This window comes from Giraffa tippelskirchi, chromosome 1, assembly GCF_054371585.1.
Source record: "Giraffa tippelskirchi isolate mGirTip1 chromosome 1, T2T-mGirTip1v1.2.pri, whole genome shotgun sequence".
Classification (NCBI taxonomy): Eukaryota; Metazoa; Chordata; class Mammalia; order Artiodactyla; family Giraffidae; genus Giraffa; species Giraffa tippelskirchi.
In genome coordinates this window covers 169142706-169164589 of record NC_137275.1, presented here as the reverse complement: position 1 = coordinate 169164589, position 21884 = coordinate 169142706, and the positions used below count along the sequence as shown (strand labels likewise).

General features: G+C 38.6%; 1 protein-coding gene across 1 annotated transcript in view; it reads right to left on the bottom strand.

Annotated features, from left to right (window-relative positions):
* The window catches only part of RORB (RAR related orphan receptor B), a 50435-nt gene that overhangs the window by 4877 nt on the left and 23674 nt on the right, over positions 1 to 21884 (bottom strand). Inside the window, exons 4-8 of the mRNA XM_081499189.1 lie at positions 15372 to 15493; positions 13877 to 14009; positions 11144 to 11251; positions 9246 to 9356; positions 6180 to 6292 (exon numbers count right to left, since the gene is read on the bottom strand). Coding sequence (XP_081355315.1) covers positions 6180 to 6292; positions 9246 to 9356; positions 11144 to 11251; positions 13877 to 14009; positions 15372 to 15493 — 587 coding nt within the window. The remainder of the gene's footprint in view (positions 1 to 6179; positions 6293 to 9245; positions 9357 to 11143; positions 11252 to 13876; positions 14010 to 15371; positions 15494 to 21884) is intronic.

Below are 21884 nucleotides of genomic sequence, written 5' to 3'. Positions count from 1 at the left end.
GAATTTGAGGTATCTGTTCAGGTCACAGCCCTCTTCCACCATCCTTACTCCATCCTGACATCCATGCTGTATGGGATGTTTTCTCTACTCTGGGAATGGCTGACTAAAGCGGAAGTGGACACTTGCTTCAGCTGGGATTGGAATCTGGAATCAGACAGATTACTTTCTAAATGTAGTTTCTAAATTACTTTCTAGTGACCTAAGGAACTAAGAGCTAGCCATATTTCACCGAGACCAAGGAAGCAGAGAAAACTGGTATTCAGAGAGGGAGAAGAAGAAAGCAGGTACCTAAAGAGATATAAACTTGTGAGATGAAGAATTCTGAAGGCTTCCCAATTTCTTGTCCCAGCATTTCCTGAATGGGGGCTGAATTTCTGACCTTAGAGTTCATGAGATCCCTCTCCATTAGTTTTTATTATTTTCTTGTTTTTCCTAGTGGGAGTAGGTTCTTGTTCCTTGTAACTCAAAAATCCTAACCAATACATCAACTTGCAACTTCATGAGTGGGGAGTAATATCAAAACCTCTCTTGTGGAACTTCCCTGGTGATCTAGTGGCTTAAGGCTCAGAGTTTCCCCGGCAGGGAGCACGGGTTCCATCCTTGGTTGGGGAACTAAGACATTGAATGTCTTGTGGAATAGCCAGAAAACAAACAAAGAACACCTCTCTTCTTCTTGCCGACTATTAGTCTGACAGACAATCCCTAAAATTTCTGGGTGTTGGACCTATAGTGTATGCCAGCAAACTATAAATGACTAACATGAGTTGAAATAATCTAATCTCTCAGGGATTCCTCAAGGAAACCACTCACAGGCCAAGACTGTGTATTATTTTTTTGCTCCCTCCCCTGCATCTGGCACACAACACATACTCATTATACATGTCGGTTGAAGTAGAAAACTATTCCCTAAGAAAGCTATTTCTTGAGAATTGATTTGGAATTAGAAACCTTGGATGATCTGTTGAACTGTTTTCGGTAATCTTGCCTCTTCTTGCATTATTTTACAGGGTATACCCTATTTGAGGAAACCTGAGCAGGGCTTCTGGGGTGCTTGGTCCTACCTGGGCAGTTATGTTAACTGCATGATGATTTATTGAGCTAAACACTTAGGAGTTAAGAACTTTCAGCGCATATGTTGTAGTTTAAGAAAGTACAGAAAATTTAAATATAAAACAAATTCCTAACCAAATATGAAGGGGAACGGGGAGGCTCAGACCATGAGGCCACATCATCTGAGCAGAGACTCAAGTGGTGACTGGACAGACTGTGCTGTTCAACATTAAACTGATGAATCCCAGGCCCACCTGCTAGGAATTCTAATGTGACATCTAGTGTCCTGTACAAAGAATAAGCAGGCTTCAGGTGTAAACATCCCATGATTAATCATGACATAGTCTCTTTTGATCTTACTGAGAATGCAATGAAAATCATTGTAAATGACCCTTGGCAGTTTTCACTGATCTCTCAATCAGTGTTTGCTTGCTCCATAGACCCGATGTATGAGTCGACACAGCTGTTTTTTTTTTTTTTCCTAAATCTGTATCCTAATAGTGCTTACTAAGGTGAGAGTGACTAGGAGTGATTTCTTTCACATAAAAATCTCAATTATTAACACTGTAAAGTAGGGCTGTGTAAACCTTCCCTCATATAAGCTTTTATTTAGAAACTTGCTACTGCTACATTAGAAAAATTCCCCTCTCTGTGTTGATGATAGTTTTGTTGTTCTGCCAGAAACAGAAAGCCTGATGGGAATGCTGACCCCTGGATGTGGGGTTTATAAACAATGTATGCTTTGGGACTAGAATATCACCCCAAATTCAGTACTATAGTGCATAGCATACTCATTTGAATCTGCAAGACCTGGAGAAATCTGTCTATTTATTCAGTTACTGTAGTGGCAGAACATCTAAAGAGTCCTTAAAACTACTGCACAGGACTGAATACTGGAAGGCAAAAGAAGATGTTAGAGGGAACCTTTGTTTGTCTCTTCTACAGTCAAAGAATATTATACTGAAGGGACCTTAACGACCATCCAGTCCAACCTCCTTATTTAGGAGACAAAAGTGAAGCCCAGAGAACAGATGGGCTGCCTCCCCTAGTCATATGGGGCTTAAAAATATATGTGTATATATGCATATACATATATACATACATATACATATATATGCATAGTAAGTGATAGTCACTCAGTCATGTCCAACTCTTTGTGACCCATGGACTGTGGCCTGCCAGGCTCCTCTGTCCATGGAATTCTCCAAGCAAGAATACTGGAGTGGGTAGCTATTCCTCTCTCTAGGGGATCTTCCTGAACCAGCAGTCAAATTCTTTACTGTCTGAGCCAAAAGAGAAGCCCATATATGTATATACATGTTTAGTTGCTCAGTGGTATCTGATTCTTTGTGACCCCATGGACTGTAGCCTGCCAGGCTCCTTTGTCTATGGGGTTTTCCAGACAAGAATACTGGAGTGGGTTGACATGTCCTTCTCCAATATATATGTATTTCTTTTGTGAGCTCTAGTGAGAGTGACCAGGGTTATCTCATTTCCTCACTTCTCTAATCCGGGATCCAGCCAAATCTAACTATTATTCATAGTTCGCACACAGCTTATACTTTCTTATATATATATATATATATACCATTGCCCCCATCACTTGGAATGCCATACTTCACCTCCCTAAACCCCTAACTTCCATCCTTTGAAACAGTATGCATTCATCAGCAATTAGCTCAAATATACCCATTTCTTGGATAAAACATTTCCTGCAGAAACAAAGTTTCTTCTGTCCACAGCAGCTACAACAACAGCACTTACATATCAGTTATGAATCATGTACCATGCTTATATTTGATCTCATTCAGTCCTCAAAATAACCATATGACATCAATACTATCTTTAATCACATTTTACAAATAAGAAAACTGAGACACAGAGAGGTTAAGTCATTTGTACAGGATAACTAAGCTAGTTCTGATGGTTCATTATATATATGCTACATATTATCATTTTGATCATGAAAAGAGGAAACTAGATTATTTATTTTTACCCCAAACAAACAAAAAAAATAAATAAACTGATTAATACACAGGGGTTGAGAACTTTTAGTTAATAGATTAAAATTCCTGAATTTAAAATCCTCTCCAGGTCCAAGTTTGGTCAAAAGTACAAGGCATTGCTACTCGAACTTTAATTTCAGGAAGTGGGCATGCAGAAAGTGTTTTGGAGACAGTTTTTTCAAGATGAAATCTAATGACTGTGTCTGAACCCTGCACCTCGCTTGAAGCCAGCTACACCTGTTCAGAGTCAAACTGGCTGGCAGTATTAACAGTCTTTGTCTTTGCACAGAGGCAGATATACCCCACTTACTGAGGCTATAACCCAAACCCCTGGACTTGAATACAGCAGTTGCATATGTACACATTTTTGTGGAGATAAGTTTCATACTGTGTGCCCGATTGCCCAGAAGGGTCACTCTTTTAGGGGTGTCATGGAGGCAGAAGAGCTCCATGGCTATGAAGGTGAAAGAAGAAATTTCTGAAAATATGAAAAGTATCTGTGGTATGGTGGAATAGTTTTCCTTGGATTTAAATAAAACTTTATTTCTTTTGGAGATTATGGGTTTGATGAGAGGGTGTCCCTATATGTCGATGGCGCCATTGTCCTTAGAGTATGAAGGCAGTCAGGAACTCAAGAGACTTGACTTTCCCCAACACAGCTGAACCTGAGACTTGGACAAATGGAGTGACTTATGCAAAACCACACGGTCCAGAGCAGGGAGAAATGAGAACCCAATTCTCATTCCATTTCATGGTCCCTCCACATTAGTTCACATAGTGTTAGTCAGTCATGTTCGACTCTTTGCGACCCCATGGACTGTAGCCCACCAGGCTTCTCTGTCCATGGAATTCTCCAGGCAGGAATACTGGAGTGGGTAGCCATTCCCTTCTCCAGGGAATCTTCCTGATCCAGGGAACGAACCTGGGTTTCCTGCATTGCAGGCAGATTCTTCACCCTCTGAGCCACCAGGGAAGCCTCTAGTTCACATAACATCCTATCAAATGATGACCGTTACAGCGAAAGGTCCACAAAGAAACTCAATATCCACATGTGACCAGTGGAAGCAATGCTTTGTCATTTGACTCCAGTGAGTTTTACATAAGAAATTATCCTTTCGAACACTTTCTCTGATTCCCAGATTTACAACATTCTCTTTCCGTAAGAAAAGAACTGAATGGATTTAACTAGACTTACTGTGGTGTTCGTTTCACAACATATCAGTTCAGTTCAGTTGCTCAGTCATGTCCGAGTCTTTGTGAGTCGGATATGACTCTTCACAACATATACAAACATTGAATAATTGTGTTATATACCTAAGCCTAATATAATGTTGTATGTTAATTACACTTAAAAAATAAAATAATTGTATACCTTTCCCACTAAAGATGGAAAAAGGAGAGTTAAGCTGACTTTACTTGGTGTTTTATTATTATTATTATTATTTGCTATTACATATTTTTCATCTTCAATTTCTCTGTCTCCTTTCTACCCTCAAATACCTCAGATCACCATCAGGATACCAACCAAGTAGTAGAAAATGGTATAAGCACAAGGGTCACTGTCTTGGGGAAGTAATAATCACCATGTCACAATGTGTTAGAATTTATGCAGTGTATATATCTCATTTGAACCTACACTTCTCTGTAGGAGAAAGAAATTATAATCTTCATTTTACAGATGAAAGAACCATGGTTTTCTGATAAGAAGATGATCCCCTGAAGTGGAATAGTTTTTGTCTAACTCTGGATTTTAGGGTGGTAAATATGAGGACCAAAGTCTCTGGGAGATCCAAATGCAGGAAACACTCTTCCTGCCAACATTAACTAACCAGATGCATTTATGCATACATGCTACACAGCAATTAGAGAGACAGATGCATATATCCACATTATCATCATTTCTGCCCAGGGTATCTGAAAGCATGTTGAAGTTTTACTCTTACCTGGGATAAAATTGAGGTATGAAGAGCATGGGATTTGTCCTTGCCCACGTGATAAGTGACAAGTTACATCAAAGAGAACTATCACTCTATGGTGTAGATGTTCTTCCTAGTGATGTGTTAATTTTAGCAAAATGTTACCATAATGAAGCAGCATATTTAACTCATGGAGGTTTTTTATGGCAGTACTCGGTACGTGCAAAGTAAAATCTGATAGTATCTCCAGCAGGGTCCCCCTTCCCCCTTTTTAAAATAAAGAACTTCAAGAGCAGAGTGGGAGAGTTTTAATGATAAAAATATAGAGTCGGATAACTGTCATCTTTAACTGAGGATAAGCTCCACTTGTTAGTTTCTTAACCTCCAAAAAAAACTCCAATTCTTAAGAAATTTAAGATACTTTAAGATCTAAAATAATGCTAGATATCATTAGAAAACTCCTTATTCCTCTTACGATCATTTTATGTTGGTACACAACTTTTTCCAGAATTCTTCTAAAGGATCACTATTTTTAATTAAGTTGAATTGTGAATGAAATGGAAAGCGCTGTGCAAGCAGTCTGCCCTTGAGATACTTCATTTTGAAAGAATCCCAGATTACAGGTGAGGAGATTAGAGTTGAAGGAAAATTTACAAGGCATCAGTCTAATCTTCTACTCTGGGTAGGATGGTCATTAACAACATACCTCAAAGGAAACAAGGTAGTATCTCTGAGAATCTGACCAATGAGAGGGACCTCACTCCACTCAGTGGTCTACCCTCTGTTCAGCAGTTCTCATCATTTTATTGTTCTTCCTTATTTTGAATAAAAACCTAACCATTCTTTTGTCCAGACCAGACTCCCAAGTGGCGCAAAGTCTCCTCTTTCTTCACATGTGATTTTTGAAGGCTTGTTTCCTTGCTTCAAGCTTTTGTTCTTCAGATAAGCACCCTCAGTTCCTATAATGTGTCTTCCTCTATCTGGGGTTCAGACCCATCAGTATCATCCTTGATTAAGAAGTTATTGTCCTCTCAACTTATTATAGTTTCCTAGTGTCCCTTTTAAAATGCACACTCGAAGTTTATGCCGCCTTTGGTAACCTTCAGACCTCGTTGCTGATGAGAAATGTCCCTTGCCTTATGTGACTAGCCCTCCCCTGCTCACTGGGCTCTGTCAGTGACGGGGGGTCTGTGCTCTAAGGACCTACCTTCGCCAAGGTCTCATCATCCAGGTGATTCTTCTGAATCACATGTTGAAGTGCAAAATAAATTTTTTCCTGAAGCTTCTGGACCTTCCTTGGTTCTATCAGCCAGGCTCGGTCTGAGAAAGGAAAAGGGTGGGTAGGAAGGGGACAGAATGTAAGCTTCATTGTATTTCACCTACATATGTAAGTGCTGAGATTTAGGCCTAACTCAAGTTAGTCTAAATTGCTTCTGAAGACATGTAATTATTTTTTCTAAAATGAATAGTTTATAAGCAATGCCATGAGGACAGTAATGTACAAAACACGGAAGGAAATCAGGGTGGAGGTAAAGACACAGTGATTCCAAGAAACTCCATGTGTCTTACTGTCTGTGACAGTTTACATCTCTTACTCATTCTCTGGACATATGCTTAGATTTTCTTTCAAAGTGTAAGTTAATGATTTGTGAAGAAATGCATTATAGAAGTGAAGAAAATCTATCGTAAAGGAGCATTTTTGGTATTTAGGATCTCCCTTCTTTTATATGAGCCATTATAATTTATATAGTATCAACATGAATCAATATAAAAATTAATCCTGAGTCCTCTTTTTCTATACTGAATATTTAAATAATGGCTAGGATAATCCCTCCTTTCCTTTAGCCTTTCCTACTTTCTTTTTTCTTTCCTCCCTCCCTCTCTTTGTTCTTTCATTCTGTTCTTTCTTCCTAGATGCTTTATACCATGGTGACAAAATTAAATCCAGCATCAATGCCTTAGGTTGAAACTTCAGTGAAGAGACACCCAGAGTGTCCAAACGCTGAACAAATACTCATGGAAAAGAACTTCACATGATCCTTCTGAACACAGTTCAGGTCAGGTGAGAAACTCGATTCTGTAATCCTAGACAGGGCCAGGACAAGTCTAGCCAACAGTTAAGCAAACCCTTACGTAAGTGAGCACAAAAACCTTTAGTGACCATTGTCAATCAGAATACATTAAGTTTCCCTGCTTCTCCCTTCCCTAAACCATCCGGAGCTGAATAGACAGTAACTATTATGGCAAGAACCTGGGCGGAAGGGTGGGTCTGGCATGAGATGGAGCCTCCACATGCTGGAATACTGTCTTTCCTCTTTGAATATGGCACTATGCCAAGGTGGCAAACATGGCATCATGGAGTTGCTTCTAGAAGCCTCTGAGTGTGGGTCTGTGACCAGGGCTGGAAGATTCCCCTCAGGGTAGAATAAGCTAAACCTCACGCTTCACTTCCAAACTGTGGAACTTGATGGCTTTAGCATATTCTTCCTAGAAAAAGGCTCATAGTTCAGCTGATTTTTCACTCATAAGAAGCGCATTTGCCTTTCATACGGGGCAATTATCTTCACGGATTGTTTAGATTTGATATATTGTGTCTTAAATATTTGCTGCTGGGAATTTACTGATTTGCCACACACATACCTAAGAGGACAGTGAATTTTGTATTGCTTCCTTTGAGGAAGCAGGAATCAGAGTGAAACCGCCTGCCTCATCATAGACTTGCAGGCTTAGAATTAATCTTCTACTGAACTATAATCAATGGGAAGAATCAAATGCAATGAGAAAATGGCAGGAGGAAAATTATTTGGCATTTGGTTGCTACCAGAAATAAATCTTTCTTGTCACTTCTTCCATTTATCTTTGTACTGCCAAGTCTGGAAAACCTTCTAGGGTTAAAAAAAGGGAAAAGCTTGGAGGAACAACTTTATTTTAGACAGAGCCACAAAAGAAACTGTTAGTAATAATATACCAAGTGATAACTAACTTCAATTTTTGATAAAGTAATAAAAAAAAACAGAATCAAAATTTAAAAATCATTAAAAAATTAAAAAATAAGTAAATAAAGTCTACACTTTGTAAAGATACAAAGTGTAAAGGCTGTATTATGGGTACATATAGCTACAGTGATATGTCAACAAGTCCCATCATCAGGAAGATTAATTTCTTCCAGCCTCACTGAAAAATGTGTTAGGTGTAAGAAAAGAGAAAAGAGCAAGTCTCTAGAGATAAATGGGTTAAAGAAGGAATGAGTCTCTTGACCATAAAAATGACCAGAAATGTGTCTTTCTTTCTATAGAGAACTGTTAATGACATTGCTATCCCTTGACCTCAAATCTAACCCAAAAGATGACTGAATGAGCAGCTCTGACTTTTCATTCTGGTTGAGGGAGGAACCATGCATTTATTAGGATTCTATACAGTTTCAAGCTGGCACATGCTTTTAAAAAGAATTTCAATGACTATAATGCTATTTGATCTACAAATGTCACACCTTACCTCCTTGAAAACTTTCCACTGTTTATTGCATTTCAGAGCTAGACTGGGTCTTTATTATTATGAAACTCAACCCTCTTTGCAGGTGAGGAAACTGAGATTCTGAGGGGTCAAGTGTTTAAGATCACCCAGATACTTGGTGATAGAATCTGTTCTAGAGTGTCTACCACCACATTAGAGGTTCTTCCTTTTCCAGTCTTTAGTAGGAGCCATTTTTTCCTCTGCTGTTCTTATCTCCTTTTAAAGCTTCTAATATTGCTTTAAACAACAACAAAGAGGCACCAGAATTTGCCTGAAGTAAGAATGCTAACATCAATTTGGATAGAAAGGCCAGTGAAACAGATACTTAAAGAAAAGAAAGTATATGTTTTACTTTTTTTAATCCCATGCTGCCTTGTTCATTCAGGTATATTTCCAAGTCTCACCTTATTGGACATTTTTTCCTGTGTCCTTTATTCTTAAAATCAAAATAGAACTTAGTTATAACTCAGGCCAATATTTGTCTTCATTTATCCCTTAAGAAATGATGATGCTTTTGTGAATCTGGAGTCAACCTTACCACACACCCTACTCTTGCATTTGAGACAAAATGGATCATTCAAATTAACATGAGGGTACTTTTCTTTGAATTGTCTAAAAATATCACAAGCTTGCTAAAGAAAACATAGTTCTTTTAAAGTTTCTCCAGGGAACCTTGGCTTGGGTAGGTGCAATTCATGTTAAAGATAGCAAAACAGGTGTTTTTTTTTTTTTTAATGGTAAGTACCTCAGACCTCCCTACCTGGAGATATCAGAACAGCAGAGGAGAACAAAGCAATCTCTTCCTCAGTCAGCTGCAAGGAACACAAATTCTTTGCAAAGTCAAATGCTTCATTCACTAAGTCATCAGAACCTATAAAAGAAGGCAAATCAAGTGAAAATACTTGAATAGAATGGTATAACAGTAAGGAAAATTCCCATAATCAAGAAATTATTCAAGGACTTGCATACTAAGCAAGCAGAAAAAATATTCCCAAGTTCCTGACCAGAAGAAGTGATTTGTGCTCTGCTGTGTGCTTAGGCACTCAGTTGTGTCTGACTCTTTGGGACCCCATGAACCCACCAGGCTCCTCTGTCCATGGGATTCTCCAGGCAAAAATACTGAAGCCATTCCCTTCTCCAAGGGATCTTCCCAACCCAGGGATCAAACCCCCATCTCCTGTGTCTCCTGCATTGCAGGTGGATTCTTCACCTGCTGAACCATCAGGAAAACCTGAGAAGTGATTTAGTGATGATTGTAGAATGAGAACATTGGGCAATGTCTTGACCAGGTAATGAAAGTCAAAATTACTAATGAAGGGCAGATAGAAACAGTGTGCACCCATTGTAATATCCAACTGGGACTATATACCCCCACTCGAATCTTTTAAATTTGAAATTAGTTCCAATCAAAAAATTTTAAATTAGTGATTTGAGGATCCTTTAGTACAGAGATAGCATTCATAGAAAACCTAAAATATTATGTATAATGGGCCAAGGGCTGTCATTTTTAGTGGCACTAATAGGATGTCACTGGCGATGTAGGATGTCGATGGGCCTCAAACTAAGAGAATGGAGATAAAGTGCCTGTCAATAAAGTGCCTGTAATTGCCTGGAAATTTGATTGAGGAGCAAACATTCATTTCTGTTTACCTTCTAATGAACAACTCCCAGGTCAGGTGCTTAGCCGTTGTGGATCCTCACAAAACAATGCTTCATCCCTACACTGATCCTTGGTAAATGTTTATTTTATGAAGCTGGAAATATACCCAAGTTGCTTGCCAATGTTTTTCCTCCTTTCTTGAAAATCTAGCTTTGGAGATGACATGGATGTGTATCAGCTACAGGAAGGAAACACTGCCAGCCCTGGTGGACTTGCTGTTGGCTACCATATCAGCTAACAGCACAAAAGGTGAAAGGGCAGTGGCCTTCTTTGATGTCTGTGGGCAGGATATGGAACAAATGACACCGTCAATAGTTAAAACCTTTCCTGGCATCAGTCTATCTTTACTAACATTCTTATCCACCCCATACACTGATGACTGGAAGTGAATGACACACTTCCAGAGACTGACTCTATCCTGCCCTCCCACAAGAATGGTCTGGGGATCATTTAGGGCTAGTTGGCACCCATGCTGTTTGTGCTCTCAGAACTTCATGAATTAACAGGGAGAACCCATGACTCTGGGTGCAAAACAAGTGAAAGAGCTGCTCTTCTAAGCATCTTAGTTCATGATTGTAAACTTGCATAAGAAACTTAAGAGGTCACCCATGGACCACCAGTGGTCTATATGATATACTTTGTGAAGCAGTAAGCTAGGAAGTAAAAGAAAACCTGATCCTATAAAGAATGCTTAGAATGCATCCCAGTTCTTCAAAATCAGTTTTCATTGACTTCTGAATGAAGCATGGCTGGTATCAAGACGGTCCACGTTTCCTTCCTTCTTTTGATATTTGGAGGCACAGTTGTAAAATCAGAGGCGTTAGATGAAACATTGGAGGCTCACCTGGTACAACCCTTATCGAATAATGAGACACTAGTTCTCATTAGAGAATCATGACATTTCTTTTATCGGTTATAATCTAAGTGGAGAAACTGATGGTAGCTAATAAAACTGAGGGTAGCAAATAAAACTGTGTCATCACCAAAGGTGAACTCACCTAAGGCCTTGAACATCTGCATTCCTCCATATTTTCCTTCAAACAGAACAGTGTTGTTTAATGGGTTGAAGGCACGACACATTCTCACTAAAACCACTTCCAAGCAACCTATGAGAAAAAAAAAATTTATGTATGTACACACAATAATAAAGACCTTACTACTGCATGTAGGTCGAGAGACATCAAAAAACTTTAAAACACACACCAACTTATAGACGTACACATTCAGAAACACCTCAAGATTCCTTCCCAAGTAAAAAAGAACTGTGTTAGAAATAAAGCTCTTGATGCATATGTGAGGAATGAAAGATAAAACATACTTTAAAGGTGACTAAAATGGAGAGCAACAATGTTTTCTTTGGAAGCATGCACTCCGCGCCCCACCACCCCCCATTTTTGACTAATATTAAAGTTAGTTTCAAATCCACAAGTGATGATAAGTGGCCCAGAAAGAAGCTTTGCGGCAGGCAACTCCAGTCTGTTAACTTTTTGTGGAAGTTTTGGTATTGGAAAAACTTGTCCACTTCTTCAGTTTTTAACACAGTCTGTTTATATTTCTGCATATGATGACTTAAGGACACCTTCCCGATGTTTCCTGAGGGCACCATTTATGTATTCATGTCTTTGACACAAGGGTTTCTTAAAGAGGTCAAACAAGTTTTGGCAAAATGCTGAGCATTATCCACTCCAGGGAGTTATAATCAACATTCACAGATCAAAGGTTTATTGAAACCCCATCAAGAAGTAGTTTGTTCAACCTTGATGGGCCTGACCTCTCTGAATTTGCTGTTAGTCCAATGGTGGCAGGGCCCTTGTCTGTAGCCATAGGCAGTTGTGGCCTATTTTATTCACTGTTGTATCTCCAGGACCTAGAAAAGTCCCTGGCACATAGTAAATGCTTAATAAATCTTTATTAAATGAATTAGTTCACTACTTCTGCTTGTCCCTCTGAATACTTACTGACATCCCGAGGAACGACGTCATGGTTTCTCCACATTTTGGAGAAAAGGGTTTTTGCCCCACAATGGGTTGGAAGGTGACATCCACAGTCAGAAGTCACACGTTTGCGTGAGAACATCACACAGATGATTTGGTTACACCCGTGTAGTACCCCAATGTACCCCTGCTACTTTTCTTAATGCTACCATCTATATTTATGTTTATGTCTTATTTCTTTGTTCTGCTGATTTCTCTGCTTTCCCTCATATGTCACCTTAGCGTAGGGGCTTACACATAGGAAATTCACAAATATTAATGGACATAATGCTCTTCTGACTAGAATAATAATAGAAACCATTTATTCACTATCTACAATATGGAAGACACTTTACTTGACCCCTTACATTCCATGTCTCCTACCCTTAAACCAAGGTGGATTTCATCACTGCCTTGACTTATTAGTCGAGTGGAAATAACACTCTGAGACTTTGGAAGCTACATCAGAAAAATGCTATGCACTTCTGTCTTGCTCTCTTGAAATGCTAACTTTTGAAACCCAGCAACCATGCTATGAGAAAGTCCAAGCAGTCTGTGGAGGAGCTCACGTGGATAGGAACTGAGGCCCTTTAGCCCAAAGCCTTGACTGAACTCTGAGCTGTCAACTGGCACAAACTGCCAACCATGTGCATGAGCCAACGTGAAAGTGGGTCCTCCTGCCCTCAGTCAGGTTGCCTTGGTGAACACCACAGGAAGCAGAGACGAGCCATCCCTCGCTGAGCCCTGCTCAAATCAGCTTTGGGAGCAAAACGAATTATTATTGTTGTTTGAACTAAGTTTTGGGGTGATTTTTAATCCAGCAACAAATATATCAAGTTCACGTTTGAGTCAAGATTTGCACCTCCTTTTTAATCATTTGGTAAAGAAGCAGCAACAACTTAGAATAATTATTTTATCTGACTCAAGTTCAAAAGCCAGCTTTGCTAGGTACTGGCTATGTGGTATTGAACACAGCCCTTCAGTTCTTCGAATCTTTGCTTCCTCATTTATAAGATGGAAACCATATTGAGCACATGAGATTAAAAAAAGATGTCATAGGTAAACATAAACATATATATGTGTGCTATATATAAAATTATGTTATTATTATTTTCTGTAGCCCTTTATGTAAACACCAGAGTGGTTCTTATTTTCTATTTTCAAAGGGGGCCGAGAAAGACAAGTAAATAGTTTTCCTGCTTGGGTAACGGCAGCTGCAAAGTGAACCACGTGCAGTTTCTTGAGGTACTTCCTAAGTGACTGTGCATGTGTCAGGGAGTATGTGTGAGAGAAGGGGGAGGAAGGATTAGAGCAGAGTGAGTTTCTCCCAGTGTATTCTTGCTGCAGGCTATCCTCATTAAAATGATTGGAAATGACCACAGAGGCAGAGCTCAGCTAGCCTGGATTCCAGCCCCCCAACAGAAGGCAAGTAGTACATTTTAGAGCCATCTCAGCAATTCAGCCACCTTGACACGCTAATTACTTGCACTGCCTGTCAAGCTGGGTATCTCAACCTCTGCAATTAATAGCTCCACTTTCAATAAGCAAAATTGTGTTTGACTTCAAAGGCGAGCTGAATGAGTATCAGGGGATTTTTATTACTGAGTGTTTCCTTTGGGAGTTGGCTGACAGTGTGGGTGGTAAAAATGAGCTACATAGCAGATGGAGGATTTTCTAGAACCAACCTCAGCTAAGGGTGGGCCACATCCTGGTCTAAAATAGACCCCCTTCCCCCCAGCAATGAATCTTCTTGCTTACCTGACTTAAGAAGTAGGATTTGATCATTTTGACAGAGTTCCATGAAGCCTGTTATTCGCTTTGCAAACTCTACCACATACTGGATGGCGTGGGTTATCTGGATGGCACACTGCTGCCACAGTGCTTCCCTGGACTTCAAGAGAGAGACACAGAGTGTACATGGAGCCACGAACAGCTCGGAGACTCAGTGAAATACTCAAGGTTGCTCTAACCGGTGCTTATCTGTCACTTTGGGGTTCACAGTGGGAATTCACCCCCCCTTTAGAAGAGAGGCGATATTTTCTAAGATGTTGTTTTGATTTATTTGAACCTTGATACACCACAATTATCAAAGTACTGAAGCTAAAATAATGGCAATATTGCAATAGTACGTAAAGATCAATATTTACAGGGTTTTTTTAAATCATTTTTTCTCCTCCTCTCCTCACCTAAACAAACTCAAGCTCTTAGTCTATTTTGTAAAATCAAACTCTTACACTCAGTAACAGCAATTTCATTCACAGACTTCCGTAAAATTATATGCAATGTGTATCCGACTGACACTAAGTTTGCAATATTTTCATGTTGTGTTATTTTCTCAGAACTTATGGAGACTGCTTTTTGGTACAAAAAGAATTTCAATGGAAAAGACATCAGAGCAAATCACTCTCTTAAGTAAAACAGAATCCAGAAATGTATTTTGATCCTTGGGTTATTTTCTTTGGAAATCCAAGTATGTTAATTCTGTTTTTTATTGACCATAATAATACCTATGCTTTTATCTCCTTATTCATATAAAAGTGGTAACATTTAATTGTTCCATTGGAGAAAAATCAGTATGTTATGGTCATATATTTAGATATAGACACATTTATAAATTTTATTAAAAGTTAATTTACTGGTAGATTTTGTGATTGTGGATCTCAGTCTTGCAAACAATGTGAGTCAAAACAACAATAACAAATTCCTTCTCTTAAAACTTTCTCTAATGGACACAAGATAATCAAAATAATAATAATTATAATAAAAACAACAGTTATAATGTGGGATGAGTTCTCTCTTTTTCCTCTGGTCATTTTTTAACATGTAGGGCAAGAAGAAAACATTCAGAACGTGTGGTTTAATATTTTTCTAGAGTAAGTTTGCAAATATTACTGCTGTCATTTTCAAATGCTCTTGTTCCTTGCCTAGACCAAAGAAGCCACCAAGAGATGTCCTAACATCATCCAAAGTGGGCCCAGTCTCCTCTGTCACTCGAGTAGGGCACTGGTTTTCAATCAGAGCAGTTTTGCTTCCAGATTTGGCAATATCTGGACACATTCTGGTTGTCGCAACTACATGGGAGGGCATGCTACTGGAACCTAGTAGGTAGAGACCAGAGATGATGTTTAACATCCTACAACGTGCAGGACAGTCCTTACAGCAAAGAATTGTCCAGTCTGAAATGTCAACAGGGCTGAGGCTGAAAAAGTCAGAAATGGAGAAATCACAGAAAACCCTTTAGTTTCCAGAATACCTTGCTTTGATACGCTTTAATTTCTTCATAGGTGTGGGTCTGCCATGCCAGCTGGTGTAGCTCCTCCATGGTGTACTGACATGTCTCCAAATGGGACTTAATGATGTTCTGTGCAATTCGATCTATGAGAAAGAAGATCACCTTGAGGGTTTGTGAATAAAACCCCACTCTGCTGAAGGAAACCTGCTGTTTATGTCTTTCCTGAAGGAATGCATTTTGAAGATACTCCTCTTGTGTGAGCATGTCTTTAACACTACTATCTACACATCTCCAGACAAACTCTTTATTGCTTTTCCCCCCAAACATCAGGCTTTTAGTAAAAATTAACTGCCTTCTCTTCCTCTCTTTTTGTCACAAAACTGGGGTCTTAAAGTTCTAAAGTGTTCAAATAAATATTTATTTTTGAAATAGATACAAATTACCATGTTTCTTGTTTTTTGGCCTGGAAGTCTGCTAGCAGTCTTGAAACATTTGCTATATTGTAAAAGTCGGTTTAAGCTCCAAATAGTTTAAAATATTTTGCAAATCACTAGATCACCAGTGTTTATCTCAGAAAGGAGAAGTTGAAATATAAATGTTTTGCTTATATTTTAAAAAGGGAGGATTTAACAATAATCTAAAAAAATAGTTTTCTATAGAGGAAAGAGAAGAAAATGGGGAGTGGGCAGGGATAGAAGTCAGACTTCTCCAATAGTATTAATTTTGTAGATTTGACTTTGGAACCATGTTGATATCTTCCATAAATAATAGGAGAGGGAGATGAAATAATATTGACTCATGAGGTGATAATTTTGAAGTTAGGTCATTAGTGTCTTTATATTCTTTCAAATTTTTCATAAGATAAAGTTTTTCTCTGAAAAAGTTAAAAAAAAGAAAATAGTTTTATTCATAAAAAAGTAGAAATAAACACAATCAATCTTGGTGGGGCATTTAGTCCAAATGAATTTTATATGGCATTGTATCTTAAATATTGATCATTTTGAGTTTCAAGGTATGAAAGTTGAGTCATAGCACCAGACACAAGAGTTCTATTTAACAACATGCAGTGAGTTCCTGAAGTTGGATAGAACTGGAAGAAGGTCCCCTCATAATAGCTTCTGCTATTTGAACACATGAAGGTGACATCCTGGGAAACCCAAGTATGTTGGTCGCTCAGTTGTGTCTGACTCTTTGTAACCCCATGGATTGTAGCCCACCAGGCTCCTCTGTCCACAGAATTCTCCAGGCAAGAATACAGAAATGGATAGCCATTTCCTTCTCCAGGAGGTCTTCCCAACCCAGGGATCAAACCCGGGTCTCCTGCCTTGCAGGTGGATTCTTTACCATCTGAGCCACCAGGGAAGCCCTTGGGAAACCAAAATACTTAGGAATTCTGTAAGTGGGATGTGAGTAAAATGAAGATGACCAAATTTTCTTCCTAGTAACTGTTCTTAGCTCATATAGAAGTGGAGTTTCTCTTGTGTTGCAGGTTGTGCCATTTTAAATGCAATTTCTCTCTTTCTAAGTAGCTATATTTCATTTCTTCTGCAGGAGAATTCTCAAAGCAGTACTTAGGTACCTTTCTTTTTTTTTTTTTTTTTACCTTGCTAAGCTTCTGATTTATATGGCATGAAATAAATTGAGTTTTAGTAATGTAGAGAATTAAAAATGTAAGCTTAAGTTTCTAATGAACCTTCCAAATAAAAAAATCTCATATAGCCATTGCCTGGCACATCATATACACTGAATAAATTGTAGCCACAATTGTCATTATTGGGACATTCTACATAGTTTTTCATCAGGGAAGCAATCTGACCATACAATGGAGACAAAATAGAGATATTTAATTTTGGAATGAGTGCTACTGAAGGAAGATATTTCAATATTTATTAGAGTTGTTCAATCAGAACCATAAGCTGATGGATATAGAAGATGCTACAAAATTCTAACTTATGATTATTGTTATGCTCTATTGGATTCAGCATTGAGCATTTCTAGACTTTCATTGCTTATCATATTATAAAGATCCTTTCTTTAAAAAAATCCTATATTCAAAATTTTATTGAACATCCTCCTATGTTGTAAAACAGCGCAGGAAATATTCTATACATCATATTAAAATAGATTGGTATGTCATGGTTCATCATTTTTCAATTTCACTTGGGCACTCTAATTACTAAGACTCTTAAAAAAACATACCTATTCCTCAGTAGGTATATAATGAAAACATAAGATTTTTATGGCTCTATAGTTTTCAAACCTTTATCTTCTCGGTGTAGTCTGTTTTCATTTTCAAAGATATACGATTTGTCAGTAATTTACAGGCTTCAGGGTTTATAACCAAAATTACAATTGCACTCAAAATTGCACTATGAAAAACTTTTTATCTGTTCTTTTACAACATTTCCTGAGAATTGCTGGCCAAAGTTTAAGAATTCTCTAGCTCTCTGCCACCAAAATTTAGGGTTCTATGGGGTCTGAGAGAAGTGAACATAATAAACACATGGGCAGATTAAGCAAAATGGAAAGTTAACTCCACATGGATGCTTTAGGACTCAGCTCAAATAGGAATGGCTTGTGTCCTCAGGTAGAATGGCCAACTGCCATTACACCTAATTCTCACTCAACCAGGCCTTACTTCCAGTCAGGCTCGCATTATGCTTATTTGAGTGGATGTTTCTACACCTTTCAAGATTATGAATTCTTCAAGAACTGGACTGCAGAACCCAATATAATGCTTTCCTATATTCATTCACATGTTCACACATGTTTTTTGAAGAGGTATTACATGCCTAGCTAAGATACAGAGTTTAAAAAAAGACATTCTTTTTTTGTAAAGGATCTTATAATATCTTATCATATCATGATATAACAAATACCATGAGTTACTGTGGGAGCCCAAAGAAGAAAATGTCTAACTCAGACTGGGGAAGGCAGAAAAACATCCATAGAGAAGATGCCTGTTGACCTGAGTCTGAACAGGAGTTTGTCACACAAAGAGAGAGACAGACCTCAGGTAGAGGGGATGATGGAAAGGCACAGAGAGAAAACTAGCTCTGAGCTGGGTAACTGCTGACATTATACTTTACATCTTTACAATCTTTACCTTTTACAAACAATTTCCCTTTGACTGAGGAAAAAAGTGAGGTTCAGAAAGAGTGAGTGACTTTAGACCCATTTTCACAAAGCTAACAAATGGTGTTTTGAAATCAGCTCTGTCTTTCCCAGCAAAACGTCTATATTGTTGGCAATGTAGAGTGCATGGAAGAGATGAAAAGAGGAAAAAAAGAGACTAGAGATGGACACTGTGGCTGGAGATGGAGCAGCTGAATAAGCCAGGCCAAGGAGTTCGAATTTTATCTTGTAGCAGTTCAGAGTTAGTAGAAGCTGTGAGGCAGGAGAGTGACATGGTCGGTCTTCTGTTTTAAAAGGGTTATCCTGGCCACGGCAAAGAAGATGAGATGGCACTAAGGAGTAAGTGAGATTAATCAGGCTGTTGTGAAAAACACAGGCAATGTGAGGGATTTCTGGACAAGGTGAGAATGACAGAGACAGAGTGGAGGGGCTAGACTTAGGACGGTTCTGAAGAAGGATGCATAGGATCAGCAAGGGGAGTGTATGTGTGTGTGTGTGTGTGTGTGCGTGAGCATGAGAGAGAGACAACATCACAGTAGGTACTCAGCCAATGTTTAGTTAGTAAAGATAATGTTGAAAATATCCATCTATCCATTCATCCCCTTGTTTCCTGCTTTATTTGACAAAGGATTTTAGTAAACTAAGACTGACCCTTTATTTGATGATCTTAAAGCATAAGCGCTCACGACAGGTTTGAAGTCAAACAGTAAACATGAGCAGTTATTTCCCATACCCTCATGGTGACAGATACAAGGCAGATCTCTTTCTGACATAAGACCTATATCAATAAAGGCCAAGACACAGTAGCAGCAGTAGCCGGAGCGGTCCTTCTTCACTTCTTTCCTCTGGTCTGCAGATCAAAGGTGAGCCCTATGCAAAAGCCAAATTGACCATCTCAAGGCTCAGCAGGGGGTGGGTGAGGTCTGTATAAACCACACAGTAAAGCTAGACTTGGTGCCTAGGGAGCAAGGCCAGAAGACTCATTCTGTCTGTTAGAAAGATGCATGACCATCAGAGGAGATGGTTTGTTTGGGCTGAGAGTCTGCAATTGTGAAACGGGGAGAAGGATTTTAACAGAGGGGACAAAGGGAGAGACAATGAATACAGTATGCAAAGTTTCTGCTGGGCGCCAAAGGAACTTTCAAGAGTCCTTGCCTGGAAAAACAGAAAAGGTAAGAGTAAACGCTATAATCTCAAGGGACCAACCACATGAGAAAGTCCAGACAAAGAGATCGAGGTAAAAGAGCAGGGGATGTGGAATCTTTCTGGGCAATCACACATCCTTCATCCATTTCCCTGACTTGGATTGCAGTTGCTTCTCAAAGCCCAGGTTTGGTCGGATCCTTTAACCAGCTTGGGTTGCAAACCTCACATGCTGAGGCAGGAGTCGGCTCACACTATGCTGGGATATTGGGTCCACAGATGTATGCCCCCAATGACTGACTAATAAGAAATTCTACCACCTTCAGAAATGATGCCCATGGACTATACTCTCCTCTCCCTGAGACCAGGGATGAGGCTAGAGATTTCTTACTTGGATCTGAAAATGCAACTCCATCTTCTCAGTAGTTAAGATTTGGTTATGTCAGTGAGACACAGGTTTGTCCATTTCACTAAGAGTACGTGGGCTGCTTTGATAGTTAATAAAATGATATCAAGGAATGAGAAAAACAATTTCATATGTTCAGCCCAAGTCATTCCTTTTCAATCATGATGAGGGGAAAAGTAAATATTGATGCTGGCAAGGGAAAACCGGGTGTATAATTACAAATTAATAGTAAGTCCACCCTCATTTTTTATTTGCTAATTAAAAAAAAAATCTTGCTCTCACTTTCTTTCTCATCTCTTTTTTCCCCCATGAAATTCATGTCCTATTTTTATACTTTTACTGTTACACTTTCCTTGAAGGAAGGCTTATTAGAACCCAAGACTTAAAACCAATTAATAGAATTTGTAACTTCATGTGTTACATAACTTTACAAGATACAAAAGACAATATTTCAAATGAAAGAATAATCTTATAAATCTTTAAAATAATGGTTATAGAGATATGTTTATGGCATAGATTGTGGTGATAGTTTCATGGGTGTATATTTACCTCTAAATTCATTAAATTGTATACATTAAATATGAACAGATTTTTGTATGTCAATTATTACCTCAGTAAAGAGATTTAAGAAATAACTGATGCAGGCAAATGTACTTTATAATTTTCTGATGAAAAATAGTTAAAATGGCTACACTTCCCTAGAAGCTTTAGGAGTAATCTTAGATCCACTTATGAGCAAAGAGAAGAGAGAAAGTAAATTTTTGAAGGGAAAACTGAAATAAAATTGATGGTAATTCTCAATAGGGTGTGCAAAAATTGTAGAACACTGGGTCTGGAACTAACTTTCTTGCTCTATTTCCAAAAGGACTGTATCTAAATAATTCCAGAAGTTAGTTGGATCACCTGTCTCTCTCTGAAACTGTAAAGTTTCCCTCCCCTACCTCGATCCCCATCAATCTTCATTGTGATCTGTGGAATAAATCAAAGAAGTATGAAAAAAGTCCCTCCTTAAGGTATTTGCAAATGGTTGAGATGGACATGAGACACACAGGTCAATGGATTTAAAAGGTTAATCATATCAGACAGTATAAAAATAATACTTTGAAGTACTATTTAAAGAAATATATGAAAAATAAATTTTATTATGTATTAATCCATATAGTAAAGCAAAGTTTGGAAAGAAGTCATTTAAATTACCTAAGTAGGGAAAACCACTAGACCACTCAGATATGACCTAAATCAAATCCCTTATGATTCTACAGTGGAAGTGACAAATAGATTTAAGGAACTAAATCTGATAGACAGAGTGCTTGATGATCTATGGACAGAGGTTCGTGACATTGTACAGAAGACGGGGATCAAGACCATCCCCATGGAAAAGAAATGCAAAAAAACAAAATGGCTGTCTGAGGAGGCCTTACAGATAGCTGTGAAAAGAAGAGAAGTGAAAAGCAAAGGAGAAAAGGAAAGATAGTCCCATCTGAATGCAGAGTTCCAAAGAATAGCAAGGAGAGATAAGAAAGCCTTCCTCAGCGATCATTGCAAAGAAATAGAGGAAAACAACAGAATGGGAAAGACTAGAGATCTCTTCAAGAAAATTAGAGATACCAAGGGAACATTTCATGCAAAGATGGGCTTGATAAAGGACAGAAATGATAGGGACCTAACAGAAGCAGAAGATATTAAGAAGAGGTGGCAAGAATACACAGAAGAACTGTACAAAAAAGATCTTCATGACCCAGATAATCACGATGGTGTGATCACTCACCTAGAGCCAGACATCCTGGAATGTGAAGTCAAGTGGGCCTTAGAAAGCATCACTACAAACAAAGCTAGTGGAAGTGATGGAA